The following is a 20,813-nucleotide window of genomic DNA, read 5'->3' as shown; positions in this document are numbered from 1 at the left end:
AAACCTTATCATTGTTCTCCCAACTAGTACCACCTAACAACCTTCTGATGGGTCTGATACGATCCGTGCTTGTATGTTCCAGTCCCCGGCTTTACAATAGGATTAGAACAACCTTTTCATTATACTACATTACTCATGTAACCTCGAAGGTGCATACTCATAATCAACCAAAAAACTTCCCCTCAGACCGGGTGAGCAACTTGTGCCGTCAAAAGCGCCGTGATATCTCCCACAAAGAAGCTCAACACAAAGCACACGGCACCAAACGCAATACTCACCCAATACGGCCATCGATACGCTAGCGCGAACGCCTCCTGCGCACTTGCCACAATCATCGGATACGCATTTCGATTCAACACCTGAGGATTTGTAGCAAGAATCTCCTTGACTTCGCTAAAGCGCGCATTTCCCATGAGCTTAGTAATCTGAGTGATGACGCCCAAGCCTGCAGGTTTGAGCGGGTTGACAATAGCTTTCATCGCCAGGGTCTCTATAGCGACGATCTGAGTTAACGACTCGGTGAGTTTGCGGAAGAACAGGTTTGAATACACTGCAAATCCGATTGCTCCGCCAATGTACCGGATGGATAGAGTAATGGCGGTGATGGTGGCGATGAGTTCATCGGGGCAGGCGATCTGTGCGATAATGGACGAGGGTATAATGACACCGCCCACGCCGATAGAGGCCAAACTGATGATTGCGTATATTGTGTTGAGGTTATGCGGGGTCGCGACGCACACTGCACCAGTACCGGCAGTCATCATGGCAGTAAAGAAATTCATCAGCGCGCGGATGCGGCCATTCGTGATGGGAATGAGGACCAGGCAGATGACTGCACCGCCGATAATGCCGAAGCCGATGGGCAGGGAGCGAATTCCGATGCCGACTGGGTCGTCACCTATCACCGCATTAGTCACATGTTCTCAGGCGATAATGGTACTGGTTAACAGTACCGTAGACATTGTAAACTTGTGTCGGCCAGAAGAGGAGCAGCACGAAGTAGTTGCCACCACTTAGGAATGTGATGAGAAGGATGATAATCATAGTTTTCTTCGCTTTGCTGAATAGCGCTCTCGGTACCATAGGGTAGGGCGCGTATAACTCCCACACGAAGAAAGCGATGATGAGAGCAAGGCCGAGTACTAGAGGAGCAACATTGTGGGCGCTTCCCCACGGGTACTACTTGACAATCAGTAATTTCTGCACAATAACAAACAAAGCTACTTACCTGTGATGCACCCCACTGCAAGCCCATCATGAAAAGAGTAATGCCAGTTGTGCTAAGAATACCGCCAATGTAGTCGACTTGGCGGAGCACATGGCGGGCAGTGTACTCTTCGGTAAGGCGGGACGGATCTTTATAGCAGAATATGCAAAGAACAAGCCCGACGAAGTTCCAAACTCCAACGAACAAGCCGTTGTAACGCCAGTTGCTTGCCTGGGAGATGAGCTGAGCATAGAGGACGGAAGGGCAGAATGGCAGAATGGTAATGACAACGAGGCCAACGTATTTGCCTCGATCTCTGATGGGGACCACTTCGGCTGTGCCCGCGAGTGCAATGAGCTCGTTCAGACCAGCGCCAATTCCAGAGAATACATTTCCGGCTGACGAGGTTAGGAGTCTGCTCATATCGTGGACGTTGAAAACTTACCAATAGCAATGTTCATCGTATGAGCAGTCGCAGTAATGATTGGGCCTACGATGAGAGCCATTTGACCGACAATGGCCACCTTCTGACGCCCAGAGAGATCTGAAAGCGCGCCGACGAAGGGGCAAAGCGCGGCATTGGGAATCAAGTAGCCGATGATAAACCAGACATATCGATCCGCACCGCCAACGTCTTGGTAGATGATGGGAAGGACGGAGCCAAAGAGATACAAAGGGATTTGAGAACCAATCCATAAAAAGGACATGCATAATAGAGTCAAGAATAGCTGAGTGTTCATCTAGTCGGATCTTAGTGCATGCTCATCGAGGGCCCAATGCGTGACTACTTACCTTTTCATGAACCATAGGCCCTCTACTAACAGCGGGAACCAACTGCTGCCCTTTCTCGATTTCATTTGAAGCTGGATGAGAACTCAATCTCTCCAAATGTATAACCTCATCCTTCTCTACATCGTGAGAGTGTCGTGCGGGGGTCGGTTTTGTATCCACCATTTTGTTAGTGGTTTACCTGTTGCGAGGATATCGACCTGGGAGGGCGGAAACAACGATATCTTCAAGTAGTTTACCCGAGCTGTAGGCCTTGATACTAAATATCGCACATGCGCCTTTATCATCACTGTGTGAATGGTAGAACCTTAAATCGACTGAGTCGACCCTTGCACCACAACTGCCGCGGCAATGAGTTCTAAGGCGCGGGATGAATCGGTTAAACGGCAGGGTTGATAAACCCTTCAGCCAAAGAGAACGTGGCGAATGCGCCGTCCTATCCGTTTGGGGAATGTAGATCTTGGTGTGGATGATGTTGATGCGTGGCGTAAGAATCAAAGTGCGGTTTCTCAAAGTTCTCAAAGTCTCCTCAACGTACGCGTTCAATTTCTTCCGCCCAGGGTAGTCTATAGCTCTCAACCATGGTTTCCCAACTAGCCCATTTTAACAAAAATAACAGACTTCTATTATTGTTCTAGCGCCTATAGTCCGTATAGCCTAACTAGTTGTTTTTTTATTATATTTTTAGACTATTTAAAAAAAGCTATATATATTTAGTTAGCTATAAATTTAGTTTAGCTAACTAGTCTTTTAAGTAACTAGTTAAAAACTTTTATTTTAGCTACTTTAGTAGGCTTAATACTTAGCGTAGCTTTTATTATTAATAAATAAGTATAAAAAAATAAAAGCTTTTTATTTATTATATAGTTTTAATAAAAAAAGGCAAGTTATACTATAATTATATTTTTTTTTTTATTTTTATAAATTGCTAAGTTTTCTTTATAATAAAATTATTAAAAAAAAGTTTTTATAGTTCTAGCTAAGGCAAGTCTAAAAAATTAATACTAAAGTAAATAAAAAAAAAAAGAATTTATTATGCTATTATATAAAAATAGAAAATAAAAATTATAAAGTAGCTTTATATAGGCTTTAAAAGCTAGTAATTTTTTTTATATTTAAATTATTAAATACAACTAAAACTTGCATTAAACTTATTAGAAAATTGATATATAGTACTATAAAATAATAATAATAAAGTTTAGAACTATAGTTAGCAACTATTTTAATTTATTTTAAAAAAATTAATATAATTATAAATACTTCTGCACTTAAAGTACTTTTATAAAAATTAGCAATAGCTTAATTAGGGCGCAGGCGCTTTAAAAATCCTCTTAAGAATCAAAGTGCAGGGCCCCGCAAGGGGTATTAGGCCCACTGGGGAAGGTGCACAATTCAAAGGCTGCTTGCTAACAACCCGATGAAGCAGATGGAACTTTACGGTACTTGTTCGTGGTATTTGCACAATCTCGTTCCTCTGAAAGAAGTGTACTATTTTCGCACAATACCTCGGCCCCTAAACGAGACGGCAAGACGTGTCTCTGAGTTGGGCCAGATTGGTAAATTAATTGAGGATTTTGATCTCCATTATAGCATAACTAGAGTCACGCTATTTTTTATTGAGGATAGTCTTGATCGGACTCGTGTGCTAGACTCGAGTGGAAGTTGACGCTAATGATACGGTGTACGGTCGCAGCTTTTGGGTTAATGCACTTCAAAGGGTTTTGCCATGCGTATCTAAGCACCTATCTTATGAGTATGTATAAGCGGCCTACTTCGGCGACGAAACCTGGGTCTGTGGTTCTGCTCTACTAAGAAATAAAGACGAACAGATTTTACATCTTGACGTCGATGCTAAGTGGCAAGGCTATGGCGGACAGAGAGGGCTGTTCGTTGACGATTATGAGGGCCGAGGGACATCGAAACCGCAGTATTTCGCTATCTAGACGCGAGGAACCATGACTTCAAGAAATGGAGCCTCGTCGTCTTCGATATGAGGCTTCTGAAAACGGGATGTACAATGTTGAGAAGGAAAAGAGAAACGTCTCCTCGACTAAGCGTCCTGACGCCCCCTCGCGGTTCTGAATCGCGCAATCTGACCTCACTTCATTGCTAATTCCATCCAAGACTGATTTTTCGGTCTACCTAACATTTTTTAGATCACAATAATCCATCTTACGTGCAAGCCTCTGGAGCCTACGACGATGCGATCGTCACCTTTCACGAAAGCGGCCCTCGGCCCAGGCCCTACCCTATGGCAGGCCGGTCTAGTAGCCTCACTGTTTTGGAGAATGAGTTTGGGCAATTTGTCCGTTCAAAATTCATGGGAATAGTGCGCTCCTTACGCAATACTTCCAGAGTCGCACATTTCATATGGAGAAGAGTTACCGCCGCCCTTGAACTGCTTGTGTGAAAAGCAATACTATATCTCCTTTTCAGTTTCATCCCGAGAAGCCTGAGTGGTATTTCAAGGCTAGACTTACATTGTGTTTAGTAATCTAATCATCTCATGTCAGAACAGCATGTTCGTCCTGGTCGAGCTTGTGCGTTCACAGTGTCAACGAGCACCTATTCACCGACATATATGTTCGCCTAGGTAACCAGAATGCCCAGTGCCACACACATAGTGTAAGTACAGTGAAAGGTTCCAATGTTGCTCCCATGGAGATATATTCTGATCACAGATTTCTCCTGAGACTACAACTCAATCTCTACCCGCTCAACTCCACTGCCAATATCTTTGCAATTACAACTTCAAGGACGTTTACAACAACCAGAAATTGCAGAGACGCTCAATATGTCGAACGAGGAATCAACTGAGGAACCCGAGATAAAAATCGAGTTCACGAATCCCACCTGTATCATTTGGGGCGTTTTGGCTCTTGCTCGACTCCACGAACATCTCCCGTCTGGCGAAGAAGCTGCCCGGCTCTACAACATTAATGGTTTCCCCTGGGCGTACGAGGTCCATAATGCCCTCACCAATATCATTTTCGCATTCGCTGACCCGGACGAGACTTCTGTATGGGGCACGCTGTACCCTGGCGAAGGCGATGCCATGCTTTACAACCTAAAGGAGATGACTAATGAGTACTATCAGCGCTTGAACAATGCTGAGGCCATCGCTGGCGAGTTCGTCTACCTATATTCCATCTTTTGGGCTTTCCACCACCGAATAACACTGGAGCTTCCCCAAGGTATCGATGACGAATATGGTCCTGTCGGCATGATGAATGCAGTTAACACCACGCTATCAAATAGTTTGGCTAACACCATGGAAAACATGCTTGAAGCATTGAGGCCTCTATGGATTGAGGATGCATCCCCCGAAGCATTTGCCAATTTCGAGCGAGAGCATATCGACCGGATTTGCGCTGCCATTGAGCTAGTCATCCAAGACCAAGCCGCCCTCGAACTCGACGGCGACTTTGATGTCGGCGGCCACGTAGGTAGGATGTTTGCCCGAATGATCCACGTGCCGTTACGCCGTCATATTGAAGGATACTTCCACGACTCGATCCAATATATCGGTATGCGGATCGGTTATGGTAGCCACACGAATAATGCAGGTATCAAGGATGAGATCGACGCCCTTGTCCGTGACATCGCTCGGTTCTTCTCCTATGCATCACCGCTGTTAAGCACATACTGGCCCGATGATGTATCTGTTGTGCGAGACAGCGACGAGGAAGAAGGCGACGAGGAGGAAGGAGATGAGGATGAGGGCGACGGGGACGAAGTAATGTTCCAGCCCGACCCCGAGAATGCACTACCTGAGCATGTTGTCAACCACAACTTCGAGGAATATGAAGAAGAAGATTGGTACTGGGAGCAGTACGAAGTCAACACTTTGGTGGACGTACTCGATGGTCCGGCGAACGTACGTGTTGACCAGGTGAGCACTGTCGTTCCAGCTGCAGATGTGTCCTCGTGTGGTATTTGCGGTGATACAAAGTCGACGATGCGCAATATCAATGTGTGTAGCCACGAGTTCTGCGAGGATTGCTTGGAACAACAGCTGAGTACCTACCACAACATGCGATATAGGTGTGCCGCTTGTCGAGCCGAATTCTTTCCAAAGGACGTCGACTAGGCTTCATAGCTATGCGCTTTATGACAGCTATCGTTAGGAACTCACGAAATCCGTTCGAAATAGATGGTTTGATCTCTACATCGCTTTTCAAAACCTTTGGGGCGCTCCATGCCGGCCCCAATACATCCACAAAATGACTGCCACAAGAGCATGTCACAACAGACTGTAAATCCATAGCACCATGGCGCAGTTCCGTAGGGTTTTGCGCAGGTCTGGTAAGATTCTGTCCATATAGTTTTAATATGATCCCTTTCAGCATTGATCGCATTGTTGTTTGCCGTGATGTAGAATTAGAGACGTTGCTTTACACCAGGGAGCTATCTTGAGTACCATGGTCATAGTGACAGTTGTAATGTGACTCACAAACTCCTTACGATACATTGTAGAGTTTGACATGTTGTAAAGGTGGACGCCATAGAGGCGCGCACCTATCATGGTGCGTGTTCCTCTCGCACGAAAACGGTGGGCAGAGCCCCAAGTGACCTTTGTGTACCGACTGTCTGTACCCAGAGGCACAAGTCATAAATAGGTCATTCAGCTAGCTTAACGAAGGTTACCCATGAGTCTATGTACTCCCACTGAATTTTACTATAAAAAGGTTCCGCTGCGCCCATAGAACCTCTACAACGCTCACACCTCCCACAACTCCCACAACTCCCCACAAGTCTTGACAATAAAAAAACAACAATTATCAACCATGTCCAGAGATATACTACCCCCGATCCTAAATGCAGCAGAGATGATCGATGATATCACAAACCATTGGCAGGAATTGACCAATGAAAAAAAAGCGAGGTGAGTAACCCCTGATGCAGTTGAAGCTTGTTCTTGGACCATTACTAAATTGACTAGCTACGCCAACTTGATCGCCAAGTTCCGCAATCTGACTCGGCCCGAGGGTTCGAAGGCACTCGAAGTCCTCTACGATCATGTCACGTACACGCCGATTCCGGACTTTCCTGCTGATGTAGATACATTTTGGAACATGTCAGGTGAGTCTTGGCAGCATTTCTCTCCTGCTGAAATTAACTTAAAAATAGAGGAAGACGTTAATCGTATTCTTCTTTCCGTGGGTGCAGAACTTGTTGGTGACGCAATTGCAAGGCGCGGCCGCTTGTCCTTGATCATTGGAACCCGACGTGTCACTGGATGAGGTAGCCTAGATACAATTGGCTTATATCTAGCTGCTGTAGGAGAGCTGTAGGGTTATGATAGAACTAAATTGGGTCATGGTCTTCGTGCTAGGTGGATAGTTTGATGTATGGGTCGTGTACTGCTTAAAATTCAATGACCTCTCCCCACACCACATGCCCTCTAATTATGCTTCGGGTCCTAATACTACACTAATAGACGCCAAGCGTTTCAAGCAAACAGTGTGAGCAGAGGCGGTCCGGCCGCACGGTATTCGCTTTCACTAATAGTCTGTCGGGTACCTTATCTACGACCTTATCTCTCGGCGTCTTCACACTGGTTCCACAACATTCCGACCTTTTCGAGTATTATCTCTTATTGAAATTCAGCTATATTCCCGACACGTTCGCCGGTAACTCACTACAAAAGACACACAAATTGCGCGCTATCGTCAAAAGTGCGCACAGTCGAGGATAGCGGGTACCTGAGCGCGCAACTGCGATGGACGATCATCACCACCAGCCCATCTGGCCTATGCTGCAGGGGGCACTCGACTATATTCTTAATATAGCTGGAGAGGCTTGGGCTATGTTGCGCAAGCAAAATGAAATACCGCGAGAACAGTCTGCGGGCGAGATAAGAGAGCGAGCCGATAGGAACGAGACTGTGGTGAAGCAAGCGGGTAAGGATGTAAAGCGAGCTAGCATTGGTGAGAGAATTGAGATGCCAGAAGGGAGCGCAAAGAGTGGCTGAAAGACGTATCTAACGAATGAGGAGCTAGAGTGAGTTGGCGCAAGAATTCGACGAAAGCGTGGACTGACGCTAAAAGATAAACAGGAATACTTCGGCCACCATTGGAGATCTATGAGGATCAAGGGAAGGGGAAAAACTATGGGTACTTCGTATGAGTAGGATGCAAGAGCTCTGCAGTGTATGTACGCCTCAGCTGACGATGAAGAATCACATCCCTTCATAAAGCTGACGGTTCCTTTGTAGAGGTGAATAGTGGCAAATTTCTGCTTACGGCCTCCACCTGATATAAAGAGATCGAACACAATGATTTGGTGAGGACACTGCAAGTGGGAAGTATTCAAAGGCTACTAAAACCAAATATATCCCCCATCATCCGTCTCTCATGTCCAAGAACCACAGTGACTTCATGCTGTAACCTGCCAACAGCAATAATATTCCTACCTTATAATATTATTCTTGCTAATGGGAAGCTAAACATCGTAACAGGGACAACCCAAAAGTTGCTCACCTGCACTACCAGTCCACCAGAAACTCTCTTTTGCGACGAGGAATATCGCCCTCGTCCACAAGGCACATTCTGACTGCTCGTGATGCAGATGCGAGGGTAGCTTGCGCAATTATACTGAGATTGCGCATTCAAAAAGACCCCTGCGATGAGTAGTGCTTCAGCGTTTGCTGGGCGTGTGTCGGTGTTGGTGGTGGTGCGTGCGGATGGGCCACAACCTGTTATCCTGTGTTATTATAACATCTCGAAACAACAAACGATCGATTCTTCGAGATTTGTGACTTCGAGATCAAGCCGCGGCATATTTCATGCGAGATTCTGGACAATTTACTTGTTGCCTGTTGACTGCCCGTGCACCGGGTAGCTGCAGGTCGCGCTTTCTTTCACATCTGAAGCAAACTCGCCCTCACCTCCAGGATACTTCAACGCCCCTTCCTCCGAAGAAAGCTCACTCTTTACCTACTGGCATTCATCCGCCTATCTCAGAGGTGTACTCGAAGTCGACCGCGACTTCCTGACAAGGTCTGGTTACGTTTGGAAACAAGCCGACAGGTGTGGAGTGCTGCGACGAAATCTAGGCGACATTGAGCGCATGGGATTTCAAGTCAATCTAGGACAGCAGCATGTCAGTCAGACAGCAGGATACTGCGCGCAGCAGCCCAGCACGAACCTGGACATTGCCACAAGCGATTGCAAACAGTACACACCCGTTCGTCAATATGATAGCTCAATACCCCATCCTAGAGGTATGTCAACCTCGCGAGTCGCCTTGAGCTCACTGACATAGCTCCAGGTCTTTGTGTCGCATCTCCAGCCAGATGATCTGGTTGAGATATCAAGGCTTTCGCAAGCTACCCACAGCGTCATTCGGATGCATGACGTCAACGCGAAGACCAACTTACTTGCAAAAACACTCTGCCCCGGTCTCGGAGTCGGAATGCGGGAATCGGTTCACTGTCCTTGCACGGCAAAGGGTTTTAGCGCAAGCATTGGCTGCGCTGGCACGAATGGATTCGAAGTCGAATCACGACCCTGCCATGAATGCGGAATCAACACTTGCGACGAGTGTCGGATTCATGTCTTCTACCAAGTCCTCACGGAGGACCCAGGGCTCGACATGCACCGTTGGTGGGCAGGCTACGTCTTTCTCCACCCGCAGGCGATTGCGCTGTACCCTGGCAAGAACGAAGACGGAACTGCTTGGAACTTGCCGACTGACCGAATGATGCCGCTTCACGACCGTGGCCAGTTTCATACCCCGCTCAACATCACCGCCATAGCCGACCCTGAACCGATTGACCGTGTTTTGGACATCAATCTTGGCTGCCACATAATTACGCCGCGTGGTCGAACCACATTCCCGTTTTCAGGCCAGCGAACCGTCACAGTGCTTAACTTCATAGCGAACTCTCGCAAACAGCCAGTTTGCCAACACTGCTTTGAAGAACATCAGAAGCAACAGCTACCACCGTGCTCTTGCACTTTAAGGAGCCGATTTCTGGATCGCTGGCTATGTCTGCCCTGCTACGAGAAGGAGAAGACATCAGATATGGAGATTTCGAATCGGGTTGAGCTTGAAGATCACGGTGATCATTCACACATCATCTCACGAACTTGTGGATGCGGAGCCAAGCTGAGCCTAGGTACAGATTTGGAAGTTATGTGCAACTGGTGTAAGGGAGCAATCGGTGACATTCTTGCTGACGAAACCGATGACTCGGAAACCACCAAAGAGACAGCAAGTGCTGATGGCGAGGCTGGCGAGGATGACGAGAATCATACGGCTGCTGACTTTCTTGATCTGCCTGCAGACACACCCGGTTTCGCTGAGAACCGCGATGGGTCTTTATCGGTGTACGTCAACGGTGACAGGATCCGAGGCAATCAACTTTCCCGTTCACTAATAACCTCGTGGTTGTCAAGAATCGGCGTACAACTTCCTTGTACCTGCTGTCACTGCGCAGACCGCGAGCCTCACCATCATCATAGCGACGATGTTGATAGTACGGATGTGGATGTGGATGAGAGTGACGATGACGAAGAGGAACCTTTCAAAACTTCATGATGTAATGGGGACGGTGACTTTGAGATCGAGGACGAGACGGCAATCGAGTTCGACCAAGAGGAGGAGCCCGATATCTTAGATTAGCGTGCAGAAAATGACGAGTAGGTCGAGCCGATGAATAGAGGACAGAGAACAGAAAAAATCAGGAGTATATGTGAGGCATGAACGAGTTTGAGCATGATGTAACAGAAAGCACAAACATACGTTGAGAGATCTAGTCGTCCCGAGCCTCTCGATCCACTCGGCACCGTATTTCCACCAATAATTAAGATCGTCAAATTCGAACAACTTCCGAATTTCCAAACTTTGTGATCATCAACAAGGTTCCACGAAAAAGAGGGCGAACATCGCTGATCGTTGACGAAGTTTACGATTCGGACGATGGTACAAAGTACGGGTGGTGCCGAAGCGGCTAAAAAGGCGCAATGAGCGTAATATCGTCTCTACTACTACCTTTGCACAATCCTGATGCCTCAGGAATGAGTTTGAGGGTGAGTAGTCTTGGGAAGGACGAGCATGGGCGATGGAGAAGTTGTGGATCCTTATCGACGCGATTGGCCAAGACCTCTCGCCCGAAATGCTCGGGTCGTCGGCACAACGTCACGAGCATGACAGTGCATCAAATTCTATGCAACAAAAATCCGACAGGCGGACAGCCCGAAAATGCCAATGAATCATAAAGGAACCTTTCCCTCGGTTGTTGCGCAAGCAACCTTCACCGACATTTTCAAAATCCGGTCATCGACTATCAACACACTTCTTTCCGCATCCAAATCACTTCCAACCTCTACTCTATTTGACTCGCAACACCCATGATCTCCCTCGCCTCGGAGTGTGTTCTTGATTCTTGGCCTCATCATGAGTGGAAACAAGATAAAAGCCTTCCTCAACAACGCGGCGACGAAGGCATTGCCCACCTCCTCGCATCAACACAGCAAACAGAAGCAGACAGCATCGTTAGAGAAGATTGCCAGAGAAACGATCGGGACCGCGTATCTCGAAGAGGATCCGTCGGTAGCAGAGTGGTTTCGCGGCTTAGTGCCGTCTTCAAGCGGCGTCGCTGAGTATGTACAAGAGCTCTTTCCAAGTGCACGGTGGGTACGGAGATATAATATCCACTGGCTGGTGGGAGACGCTATCGCGGGTATAACCGTTGGACTTGTGGTTGTGCCGCAGGCTATGGCTTACGCGCTGCTTGCTCGACTGACGCCTGCGTTTGGGCTGTACACGACCTTCACAGGAGCTTGCCTGTACTGGGTGTTTGGAACATCAAAGGACATTGTTATCGGTACCACCGCTGTTGGATCCCTCCTCGTCGGCAGCGTCATCAGCAAAATCGAAGCTGACCATCCCGGAGTCTATAAGCCTGAAGACATTGCTCATGTGCTATCCTTTCTTGCCGGAGCCGTTCTCTTCGTCCTAGGAATCCTGCGTCTTGGTTGGCTGATAGAGTTCATTCCTTACGTTCCTATCTCCGCATTTGTCACTTCGGCCAGTATTACCATCATCTCCACACAGCTACCGACGGTCTTGGGCATTCCTGGTATCAATACGCGTGAGTCCCCGTACATGGTCTACGTAAATACCCTGAAAGAATTACCCAACGCGAGGCTCGATGCAGCCATTGGTATCACCTCCATTATGCTGCTATGGCTCATTCGGGATGTGTGCGCGAAGATGGAGTTTCGTCAACCAAATAGGAAGCGAATGTGGTCACTCGTTTCCTCGCTTCGGCTGACATTCACGATTCTGCTGTACACCTTCATTAGCTGGCTTGTACATCGCAAGGCTCCTGTAGGACAAGAGAGGTTCCGAATTGTTGGGCATATCGAAAAGGGGTTCTCCCATGCAGGCATACCGCCTATGGACGGCGAACTTTTCGGTCTAGTAGCTTCTGAGCTACCTGCGATTATCATCATTCTCATCGTAGAGCATATAGCCATTGCTAAGTCATTTGGTCGCATATTCAATTACACCATCATCCCATCGCAAGAGATGATTGCACAAGGTGCTGCCAATATACTCAGCCCCTTCGTTGGCGGTTACGTATGTACAGGCTCATTTGGCGCATCGGCCGTCTTGTCCAAGGCAGCTGTTCGCACTCCACTAGCAGGCTTATTCAGTGCCTTGGTTCTCATACTGGCTCTGTACGCACTCACGGCAGTCTTCTACTACATTCCGAATGCGGCTCTCGCTGGTTTGATCATCCACTGCACTGTCAATTTGATCACACCGCCCAGGTCACTCTACAAGTACTGGCAACTGTCGCCCTTCGAGCTTTTCATCTGGGTCTGCGGCGTCGTCATCGCTTTCTTTACCAACCTCGAGACGGCGATCTACGTCACCATCGGTTTGTCGTTCGCGATACTTCTCATACGCATGGCTAAAAGTCCGGGCAAATTCACGGGCTCGGTCGGTGTCACACGCATAGTTCGCAACAGTCGCGTGCAAGAAGTTGTAACGTCATGCTCAAGTTCAGACAAGACTGTAGCTACCCAACGGGAAGGAACTACGGCTGCTCACGCATCGGAGAGTAGACAGGTCTACCTCCCCTACGACACCTCAGACGCTCACAACCCTGACATCAAGGTCGAGCCCGCCTATCCAGGTGTATTTATCTACCGCTTCAGTGAGAACTTCAACTATATCAATCAGGCTTCCCACATCGACTACCTCAGTTCCTACATCATGAAGAACACTCGTCGCACACTAGTAGATGATGGGATTCGTGCTAGTGACCGACTATGGTGCGACGCTCCGCCTCCAGCCAAACTTGGGGATGAAAAGTCTGCTTTGCCCGTCCTCCGAGCTGTTGTCCTTGACTTCTCAACAATCAACAACATCGACATAACAAGCGTCCAAGGCCTCCTCGACCTCCGCAACACACTAGATCGGTTCGCCGCCCCTGCCGTGGTGGAGTGGCATTTCGCCGGCGTGCAAAATAGATGGACACGTCGAGCGCTTGCCTTTGCGGGCTTCGGGTTTCCCGCTATCAGCTCTGTTGATGAACTAGCGGACTGGTGTCCTGCGTATACTGTTGCTACGGGCTTAGTGGGCGCGACGGAAGAAGAATTGCGAGATGTAGAGACTCTGCAGCTGCAAATGCGCGGCAAAAATGCAATTAACCGGGGCACGGAACCCAAACATAACATCCAGCTTCATACAGCAACGGAGAAAGTTGATGTGTTGCAACCAATTTATGGTATCGATAGGCCGCTCTTTCACATCGACTTACACGATGCTGTCGATGCAGCAGTTCGAGACGCGAAGAAGCAAGCTGAGCGAGATACTGCGGCTAGTCATAGCTCGAATGGATGGTCTGGCTCACGGGGTGAACCATAGTGTCTGTTTTGACTCGTCTCAGATTAATTTTGCATTGTTACATGAATGGCGTTTGGGAATCATTGGCATATAGAATATCCCACTCGATATTTTGCATTGAGAAAAGTGTAATGACAGTGATCATAATGCAATCGGTACTATAGGATTACTGTGATTCAGTGGCTGTTACTTAAATAGTTCGGATTAAAAGTGCCTGGGTGGTCTTGTATGGAGGCCACTATTCGGCAACGTCCTAATCAATCGTACTGGCTAGACGACGTGGGTGATATTTCCGACAGGGAAGACACATACTGTCACCTTCTTTACCTGGGACATGGGCGTCTTGCATGCCGCAAAAGCACCTGCAAGAATAAACAGACAGCAAGGGGTGCAGAATGCCCGCTAGGATAAAAAGGGAGCTAGTCACGTTAGTAAGTACATAATTTCTAAGCACCAATTCAAATTATACTATGTCATTACCGAAATATCTCTTTGTGTTACGGCACCTATAAAGGTATTTCTATATCAGCTAGGTACATGTCTTCCTGTCAGGGCCATCAGTACCTAATAAGCCTAGTCTGTATATAACTAATTAAGAGGAGATTTAGACGCAACGCGATTCACAGCTTAATTTACTTTACAATATTACTCCTCCTCAGGCCTATGCAATCTGGTACTATTCTTAATAGCACTCTAAACCATAGCTACTTACAATAGCTGCTATTTCTCACCTTTATGTACGTTTCCCTTTCGTTTGCCCAGGGCATAAAAAGGCCTGTGCTTAAAATCTTTAGAGCGTAAAACGTGCCACCGTTCTCCCCTCATCTCTACCTACCAGCGCCTTCCAATTCTACCATGGCAGACGAAAATCGAGAGGCAGACTCTGCTACAGAGCGGTTCGTGCGAGGCAACGCGTATAGATATATAAGAGTATATAGGTGCAGTAAGAGGATTTTCAAAGCGCCTACGCCCTAGTTGAGCTATCGCTGGTTCTGTGAAAGAACTTTGAGTGCGGCACAGGGCCTCACCGAAAACGAAGCAACATTTATGTGCACAGCGACGACCGAGCTGCCGAATCCCTCCGCCAAGAGCGTCGAGCAGCAGCCGTTATTGCTCCTAGGGCAAGTTCAACAACATCACAGTCCTAGACAGTGCTGATAGCAGTGATGGAGGGTCAGACTGTACGTGGATTACCCACATATGCTTCCAATACTGATAGATTATTCAGACCAAGGAACCCGTGTTCATATCCACACTCCACGACCAACTGTCAACCCTACCATTCCTAGCCGACCCATGAGCTCCGCTAGGCCAAGCGCATCCTTACTCGAAGGTCAAGGTCGAATCCACAATAACCATTAACCCTTCCAGGCTCAGGCCATGCAGCCACATGACACTCTAGCCAGGCCTAGTCGCACCTTCATCGAGTTGTCTAACAGTAATGATGACATTTACTCCGACACGCCCGCTACATCCCGCGCAAGACAAGGCCCTCCCCAGGCTACCACTAATTCTAGCAACCGTGTTGATACGAACCGAGCAGGTTGTACTCGTGTGCAGCCCACCATTAACCTTTCAACAAGCACGAACAACGGTCCTGGTGAGACTCTTAGCCCAGTCGATGCCCAACGCAAACGAGGCGCAGATGCCTGAGATGCGGGTGCCCCGGAGGCCAGCGGCCGAAGGGTGGCGAGGAAGATCGCTCTCTATAAGGCGCTTAGTCTAATCAGTACGCAATCGCTCCCCTGGGTTGTTCCTTTACCACAGCCGTTCAAGTGTATTCGACCGTATCGCATGCATCGGCTACACCGCCTACCACAATCTCATCACGGCTCGAGCCATAGACAATCAACTTCCACAAGCCCCAACGCCCACACCAACTCGCAAACAGAAGAAGATCCTAGAAGCGGCCGCGATTGATCTTGCTGCGCTCTATAGCTTAATGCGATACCTTAAGACCAATACTAGAGCCCGAGTCCTTGTCTTTGACGATAAAAAGAACGAGCACGGCACCGAACTGCTCCAGGCTGGGATCCTGGAAATCGACTTCCCACGCTAAGCTCGTGACAGCCAATCACTTCATCATCTCGGAGCACCAGGGCATTTTGTGTGGGTGCAACACATGAATTCGCTATAGAGAGCCTGAGGTACTGCCACTAGACGCAGTGGTTAACCGATTCACTGCGGTCCTTGAGCGTGTAAGAGAGTCACCGTACAGAGTAATTATTGGCCACAGTCACCGCACTGCTAAAATACCTTGGTTAGAGGAGCATGGCCTTTCCTTTAACAACTCCGACTTATCAACATCGATGCCGTGGAGAAGGAAGCCTGAGGGAAACACCTCTCGACATTACTCAACCGGCTCGTAACAAGCGTTTACAAGGTTCCGACATCTAGGCCGTCCCATAATGCCGGGAACGATGCAGTTGCAACAGCACAGGTCTTTTAACAACAGGCACACTTATACGCAGCCCTCGAATCACCAGACGTTGAGCATGCGCTTTACAGCATTAGGCCAGTACTTTCTGCACCTTATCAGCACCTGTTACCAACACTAACGGCCCCTAGCTCTTGCCACTTGTCATCTGGCAGCTCGATGTGCTCGCCCTTAGATTCTTGTGCCTCTTCTTCTTTAGACCCAGACTCCTTAGTTTCTAGTTCTTCATCGCCCCCTTCTTTGCCATCCTCCTCTATCTCTTCTTCACCATTGCGGGTCCGTCACATCTATGTAATATACTAAGTGTAGCCTCACTCCACCTGCGATACACCGACGAAGACACAACGCTTATAGGAGTATAATGCCTATAGCATATAGGCTAAAGTACCTACCAGAAAAATAGATAGTTGGCTAAGGTGTTCTTAGGACATTTTGTTTTCATTCATGCTGTATTAGCATTTTATAGTAGCACCTACTCTCCTTACGGCACCCGACTTTGTCGCAGGTACGATGGAATAGATATTATTTACTATTTCCTTCATGTATATTCTCCAAAATGCGCTATGCTATAAGCCTGCCAACTTAATGTCTATAGCACTCCCTTGGCATTCGATTTGCGCTAGTTACCGCTAGGGTTTCCACAAGGGTTGACTGTGGCAATGCTAGCTCACGGGACTAACATTCACTGAAGCATGCCAGAACTGCTAAGCGAGCGCGGCGGCTCTGCTTATCGGGTCCGTGCGCCCATTGTTTTGGGTACGAGGGGCGGCTTCGCACCCATTTTTACGCGCTACCTCCATGCCGAGACGAGGCTAACAATTCGCGCTTTTGTAGTCATCATCTAATATCAAGCAACGCCGAACTCTACATCGTCGCCTTCGTATACTGCAGCAAGATGGCCCCCAAGATCAATCGTACGGCTCGCGGAAAGAAGACCGTTTCAGACCAGGTCCTGGTACCCAAGCCTATGCGTCAGAATGGTAAGCAAAGTAACCTTCTCTTTCCTGTTCGATTTGACACTCACATTGGCTGCAGGCCCTCCAACCTACTCGAACCGCGACTTGCTTGAGATAGGCTTGTCCAAGACAAACGCGCGACCTAAGATCTCCCAGATCGAAGAGGTAGCCAGACACTTCACTTCAAGATCGCTTGAAGGCAAGCTGAACAAACTTCCGCCCAATGACGAGTGGACCTTCATCGAGATTGGAGAAAGCCGCATCAAGGACGAGAACACTCTCGACTTGAAGTTATTCTGCGGCGAGAATCCTGCATACAAGACCTGGGCTATCGTGAAAGTGTATAGCAACACAGCCACGAAAAAGAGGCAGAAGGCCACGGAGGTCCTATTCATCAATGAATATGCGACCGGCGAGAAGGAGTTCGCAACCGAGATCACAGACCTGGCACTGATGTACCCCCTAAAGGTCTTCAAGAAGCGCTATTCCGGCAGTGAATATTTTATGAGGCAGTTGAAGACACTCATTCTTTATCTCTACTTGGACACCGGCCACGCAACAACGGTGTTCCCAAGAGACTTCAAAACTGCTAGGGGTTACATTTCATCAGCCATCAAGCGTATCAGCGATGACTATGATGCGAAGGGTAAGCTTGAATTTATATTGAATACAGTACGTTACTGATATAATCTAGGAATTGACAAAGTCCCGAACCTTCATCCGCCAGGTGAAGACTTTTCGTTCCAACGTGGCCACCATCCTCGAACCACCTCCTATTGGCCCCCCAAGAAGTATGACGATGATACCAAGACCGTAATCTCCGACGACGACGACGAAGACGATCTCACCATTGGCGCAGACCAGCCTTTGGCCGACAAGACTTCTCCTGTGTCTCAGGCATTGAACGGAATGGGGCCGCCGGACCCTCTTGATCTTCCTGCAAGTGCACAGCCAGACATTGAGTCCATGGTGGACACTGTTTCCCTTGCAGATCAAGGTGGTCCTTGCTCTGGAACGAAGCGGCGCGCAGACGACAATGACACCATCTCGGAGCTTCTGCACCTAAAGCATGCACGAAAGGAGCTGGCTAGGGAAGACACGGCAAATAGGGAGGAAGCCAAGAAGAAGCATGTGCTCAACCGGGCAAAAGATCGCGAGATGAAGGTAAAGATTGAGGCTCTGTTGAAGGAGATGTCTCCAGGAGAATTCCAAAAGTGGGCATTGAGCGGTGGTGTGCTTGGTGATGAAAAGGAGTAGAGAGGTCGAAAGGTGATGGCAACATGACTTCACGTACATAGTCGAACTAAAGTCGTATTTGGACAAGTCTTGCCTGAACAGCAAAATGATTTACACTTCATGCACCCTCCTTGTATACCAAGTCTATTTAATACGCAAGTTCAACGCCATGAGACCTCTTTAGTTCTATGCCGCACTTTTCGTTCTGTTTTCTTAGTCGGAGCCATCGAAAGGTCGTGAAGAGGCTAGTCAAAAATACTAGGTTTCCGCTAATTTCATAGCTTCAATTGCGCAAAAAGCGGGTAAAAGGTACATAATGTAAGAAGATTATTAATTAATACACCCACAAATAAAGTTGTGCGCTCATTATTGCAACAGGAATAAGGACATCTAACTATTAATTGGTAGACGATAACACGATTCCGGACATGGGTGTACAGGAGATTTAAGATCGGCGCTAGAGCTTAGCCTCGAGAGCGATCAGTACTACAATTTGTCAGCTCCACAATTTGTCAGCACCACCGCGTCACTCAAATTTTGTTATAAGATAAGTCGCCTTGAAGCTGGATTGATCTTATAAAACATAGCTCTCGATCCAGAAAATCCATTACAGATAGTTATCATGCCAACATCCAAATCTATCCACCCTTTCAAGCTCTCAATTCCCTCATCCACTCTCGATGACTTGCAAACCCGTCTTCGGTTGACCCGCTGGCCGGACAAGGAGACAGTTACCGACTGGTCTCAGGGAGTCCCCCTTGCAACAATTAAAGAGCTTTGCGAGTATTGGCAGACAAAATACGACTGGCGGCGATGTGAAGAACTGCTCAACTCATACCCTCAATTTACGACGACCATTGACGGTGTGGAGATTTATTTCTTACACATCCGATCAAAGCACGAGAATGCTCTTCCAATTGTCCTTACACATGGCTGGCCTGGCTCAATTCTAGAATTCAGACATGTGATTGACAAGCTCGTCGACCCCGAGTCACACGGCGGCTCTCCCAAGGACGCATTCCATCTTGTCATTCCAGCACTCCCGGGCTACGCCTTCTCCAGTAAGCCGACGGAGACAGGATGGGATTACCATCGGACCGCACGTGCATGGGCTGAGTTAATGCAACGATTGGGCTATGCAGACAGCGGATGGGTCGCTCAAGGCGGCGACTGGGGTGCCCACGTGGTCGCAAGTCTGGGCCATCAAGCACCAAAGGGACTGAAGAGTGTTCATATGAACTCCATATACTTTGAGCCGAAGGTAAAATTCTGCTCCAACATACTAGGCAAGACATGTGCTAATCTAATTTGCAGAAAGAGGCTGAAATACCATGCAAAGATAAGACGGGCGAAGAACGAGCCATGCATCTAGATCGCCATCGGGACAAAGGACATTACGGGTACTACATTCAGCAGTCAACGAGACCACAGACCCTTGGCTACGGGCTTGCTGACTCGCCGATCGCGCAGGCTGCTTGGATCTATGAAAAATTAAGAGACTGGTCCTATCACGATGGGAATGTGGAAATGGTTTTCAGTAAAGATGAGATGCTGGACACGATTATGTTGTATTGGCTCTCTAATTCTGGAACATCATCTGCTCGTTATTATTGGGAGTGCGAGCTCGTCTCAACCGCGTGGCCGATTGATATTCCGGTTGGCGTGAGTTGGTTCCCAGGCGATACGGCTTATGGTCCGAGGGAATGGTGCGAAAGGTACTACAAGAACATTGTGCATTGGAGGGAAATGGACAGAGGGGGCCACTTTGCGGCGTGGGAGGTACCAATCCTCTTTGTTTCAGAGATATGTGAGTGGGGAAGCAAAGTTAGGTGATAGGGCATCAAATGTGCTCTTGACATGTGTACACGAATTTATAGCTACATATGGCTCTTAGCCGAATCGAACTCGCTGCTTATAGATCAACCATATAAGCACGCTCTGGGCAGTAGTGTAATGTTTGCAACTATATATTTCTTTTTGTTGTATCAAGTTTTGGTTAGTGTAGAGAGCGTTCGGGAGAACCAAGACATTATGTGCAGATACCATCGTCGGACTGCAGGCTTCAACTCCAGTGGAATTCCCAGCCGTTCATTTGCTAGTTCAATGACTTAATGGCTGTAATTGAAGTCAATTGGAGAAAACAGGCTTTAATTGTGCGATGCTCAATCAGAATGAGTTCATACAATGGAGGAGTAAGGCCACAATTCACAACATCTAGGAAGACAGATAACATATATTCAGTATCTAGAAAAGCTAGGGATAATAACTGTCTTGCTTTAGATGTGTCTCGCGATCCAGGGACAGACGCTGACTAGTTAATACC

At 47.9% G+C, this 20,813-nt stretch overlaps 10 protein-coding genes across 10 annotated transcripts; 9 read left to right on the top strand and 1 right to left on the bottom strand.

Moving 5' to 3' along the window:
• Positions 1-182: 182 nt before the first annotated feature.
• Positions 183-2,161, bottom strand: K460DRAFT_285392 (MFS general substrate transporter; the record flags this gene model as incomplete). The annotated part of the gene is made up of 5 exons (XM_040928812.1): positions 183-898; positions 954-1,179; positions 1,229-1,605; positions 1,653-1,947; positions 2,000-2,161. 5 exons carry the CDS (start codon positions 2,159-2,161, stop codon positions 183-185), a joined length of 1,776 nt encoding a protein of 591 aa, XP_040788993.1.
• Positions 2,162-4,790: 2,629 nt separating this feature from the next.
• On the top strand, positions 4,791-6,086 carry K460DRAFT_356106 (uncharacterized protein; the record flags this gene model as incomplete). Its single annotated transcript, XM_040931933.1, has 1 exon — positions 4,791-6,086. The coding sequence occupies one exon, from the start codon at positions 4,791-4,793 to the stop codon at positions 6,084-6,086; it is 1,296 nt and encodes a 431-aa protein (XP_040788992.1).
• A 697-nt stretch (positions 6,087-6,783) lies between these two features.
• On the top strand, positions 6,784-7,239 carry K460DRAFT_406633 (uncharacterized protein; the record flags this gene model as incomplete). Its single annotated transcript, XM_040936978.1, has 3 exons — positions 6,784-6,881; positions 6,939-7,078; positions 7,127-7,239. The coding sequence occupies 3 exons, from the start codon at positions 6,784-6,786 to the stop codon at positions 7,237-7,239; spliced, it is 351 nt and encodes a 116-aa protein (XP_040788991.1).
• Positions 7,240-7,621: 382 nt separating this feature from the next.
• Positions 7,622-8,347, top strand: K460DRAFT_367218 (uncharacterized protein). Its single transcript, XM_040933532.1, has 3 exons — positions 7,622-7,999; positions 8,055-8,148; positions 8,214-8,347. Exon 1 carries the CDS (start codon positions 7,719-7,721, stop codon positions 7,968-7,970), a length of 252 nt encoding a protein of 83 aa, XP_040788990.1. The 5' UTR covers positions 7,622-7,718; the 3' UTR covers positions 7,971-7,999; positions 8,055-8,148; positions 8,214-8,347.
• A 423-nt stretch (positions 8,348-8,770) lies between these two features.
• On the top strand, positions 8,771-9,045 carry K460DRAFT_367216 (uncharacterized protein). The gene has a single exon (XM_040933531.1). It carries the CDS (start codon positions 8,784-8,786, stop codon positions 8,991-8,993), a length of 210 nt encoding a protein of 69 aa, XP_040788989.1. The 5' UTR covers positions 8,771-8,783; the 3' UTR covers positions 8,994-9,045.
• Positions 9,046-9,697: 652 nt separating this feature from the next.
• K460DRAFT_286338 (uncharacterized protein) lies at positions 9,698-10,540 on the top strand (the record flags this gene model as incomplete). The annotated part of the gene is made up of 1 exon (XM_040928876.1): positions 9,698-10,540. The coding sequence occupies one exon, from the start codon at positions 9,698-9,700 to the stop codon at positions 10,538-10,540; it is 843 nt and encodes a 280-aa protein (XP_040788988.1).
• Positions 10,541-11,215: 675 nt separating this feature from the next.
• On the top strand, positions 11,216-14,108 carry K460DRAFT_367214 (sulfate permease-like protein). Its single transcript, XM_040933530.1, has one exon. The coding sequence runs from the start codon at positions 11,399-11,401 to the stop codon at positions 13,880-13,882; it is 2,484 nt and encodes an 827-aa protein (XP_040788987.1). The 5' UTR covers positions 11,216-11,398; the 3' UTR covers positions 13,883-14,108.
• A 1,133-nt stretch (positions 14,109-15,241) lies between these two features.
• On the top strand, positions 15,242-15,920 carry K460DRAFT_406630 (uncharacterized protein; the record flags this gene model as incomplete). The annotated part of the gene is made up of 2 exons (XM_040936977.1): positions 15,242-15,461; positions 15,592-15,920. 2 exons carry the CDS (start codon positions 15,242-15,244, stop codon positions 15,918-15,920), a joined length of 549 nt encoding a protein of 182 aa, XP_040788986.1.
• Positions 15,921-17,193: 1,273 nt separating this feature from the next.
• On the top strand, positions 17,194-18,633 carry K460DRAFT_431460 (uncharacterized protein; the record flags this gene model as incomplete). Its single annotated transcript, XM_040938344.1, has 3 exons — positions 17,194-17,278; positions 17,334-17,900; positions 17,949-18,633. 3 exons carry the CDS (start codon positions 17,194-17,196, stop codon positions 18,509-18,511), a joined length of 1,215 nt encoding a protein of 404 aa, XP_040788985.1. The 3' UTR covers positions 18,512-18,633.
• A 386-nt stretch (positions 18,634-19,019) lies between these two features.
• On the top strand, positions 19,020-20,509 carry K460DRAFT_386663 (epoxide hydrolase). Its single transcript, XM_040935615.1, has 2 exons — positions 19,020-19,751; positions 19,805-20,509. Exons 1-2 carry the CDS (start codon positions 19,113-19,115, stop codon positions 20,321-20,323), a joined length of 1,158 nt encoding a protein of 385 aa, XP_040788984.1. The 5' UTR covers positions 19,020-19,112; the 3' UTR covers positions 20,324-20,509.
• The last annotated feature ends 304 nt before the right edge of the window (positions 20,510-20,813 follow it).

Source organism: Cucurbitaria berberidis (assembly GCF_010015615.1).
Source record: "Cucurbitaria berberidis CBS 394.84 unplaced genomic scaffold K460scaffold_3, whole genome shotgun sequence".
NCBI classification, from domain to species: Eukaryota; Fungi; Ascomycota; class Dothideomycetes; order Pleosporales; family Cucurbitariaceae; genus Cucurbitaria; species Cucurbitaria berberidis.
This window is presented reverse-complemented; position numbering and strand designations above follow the sequence as displayed.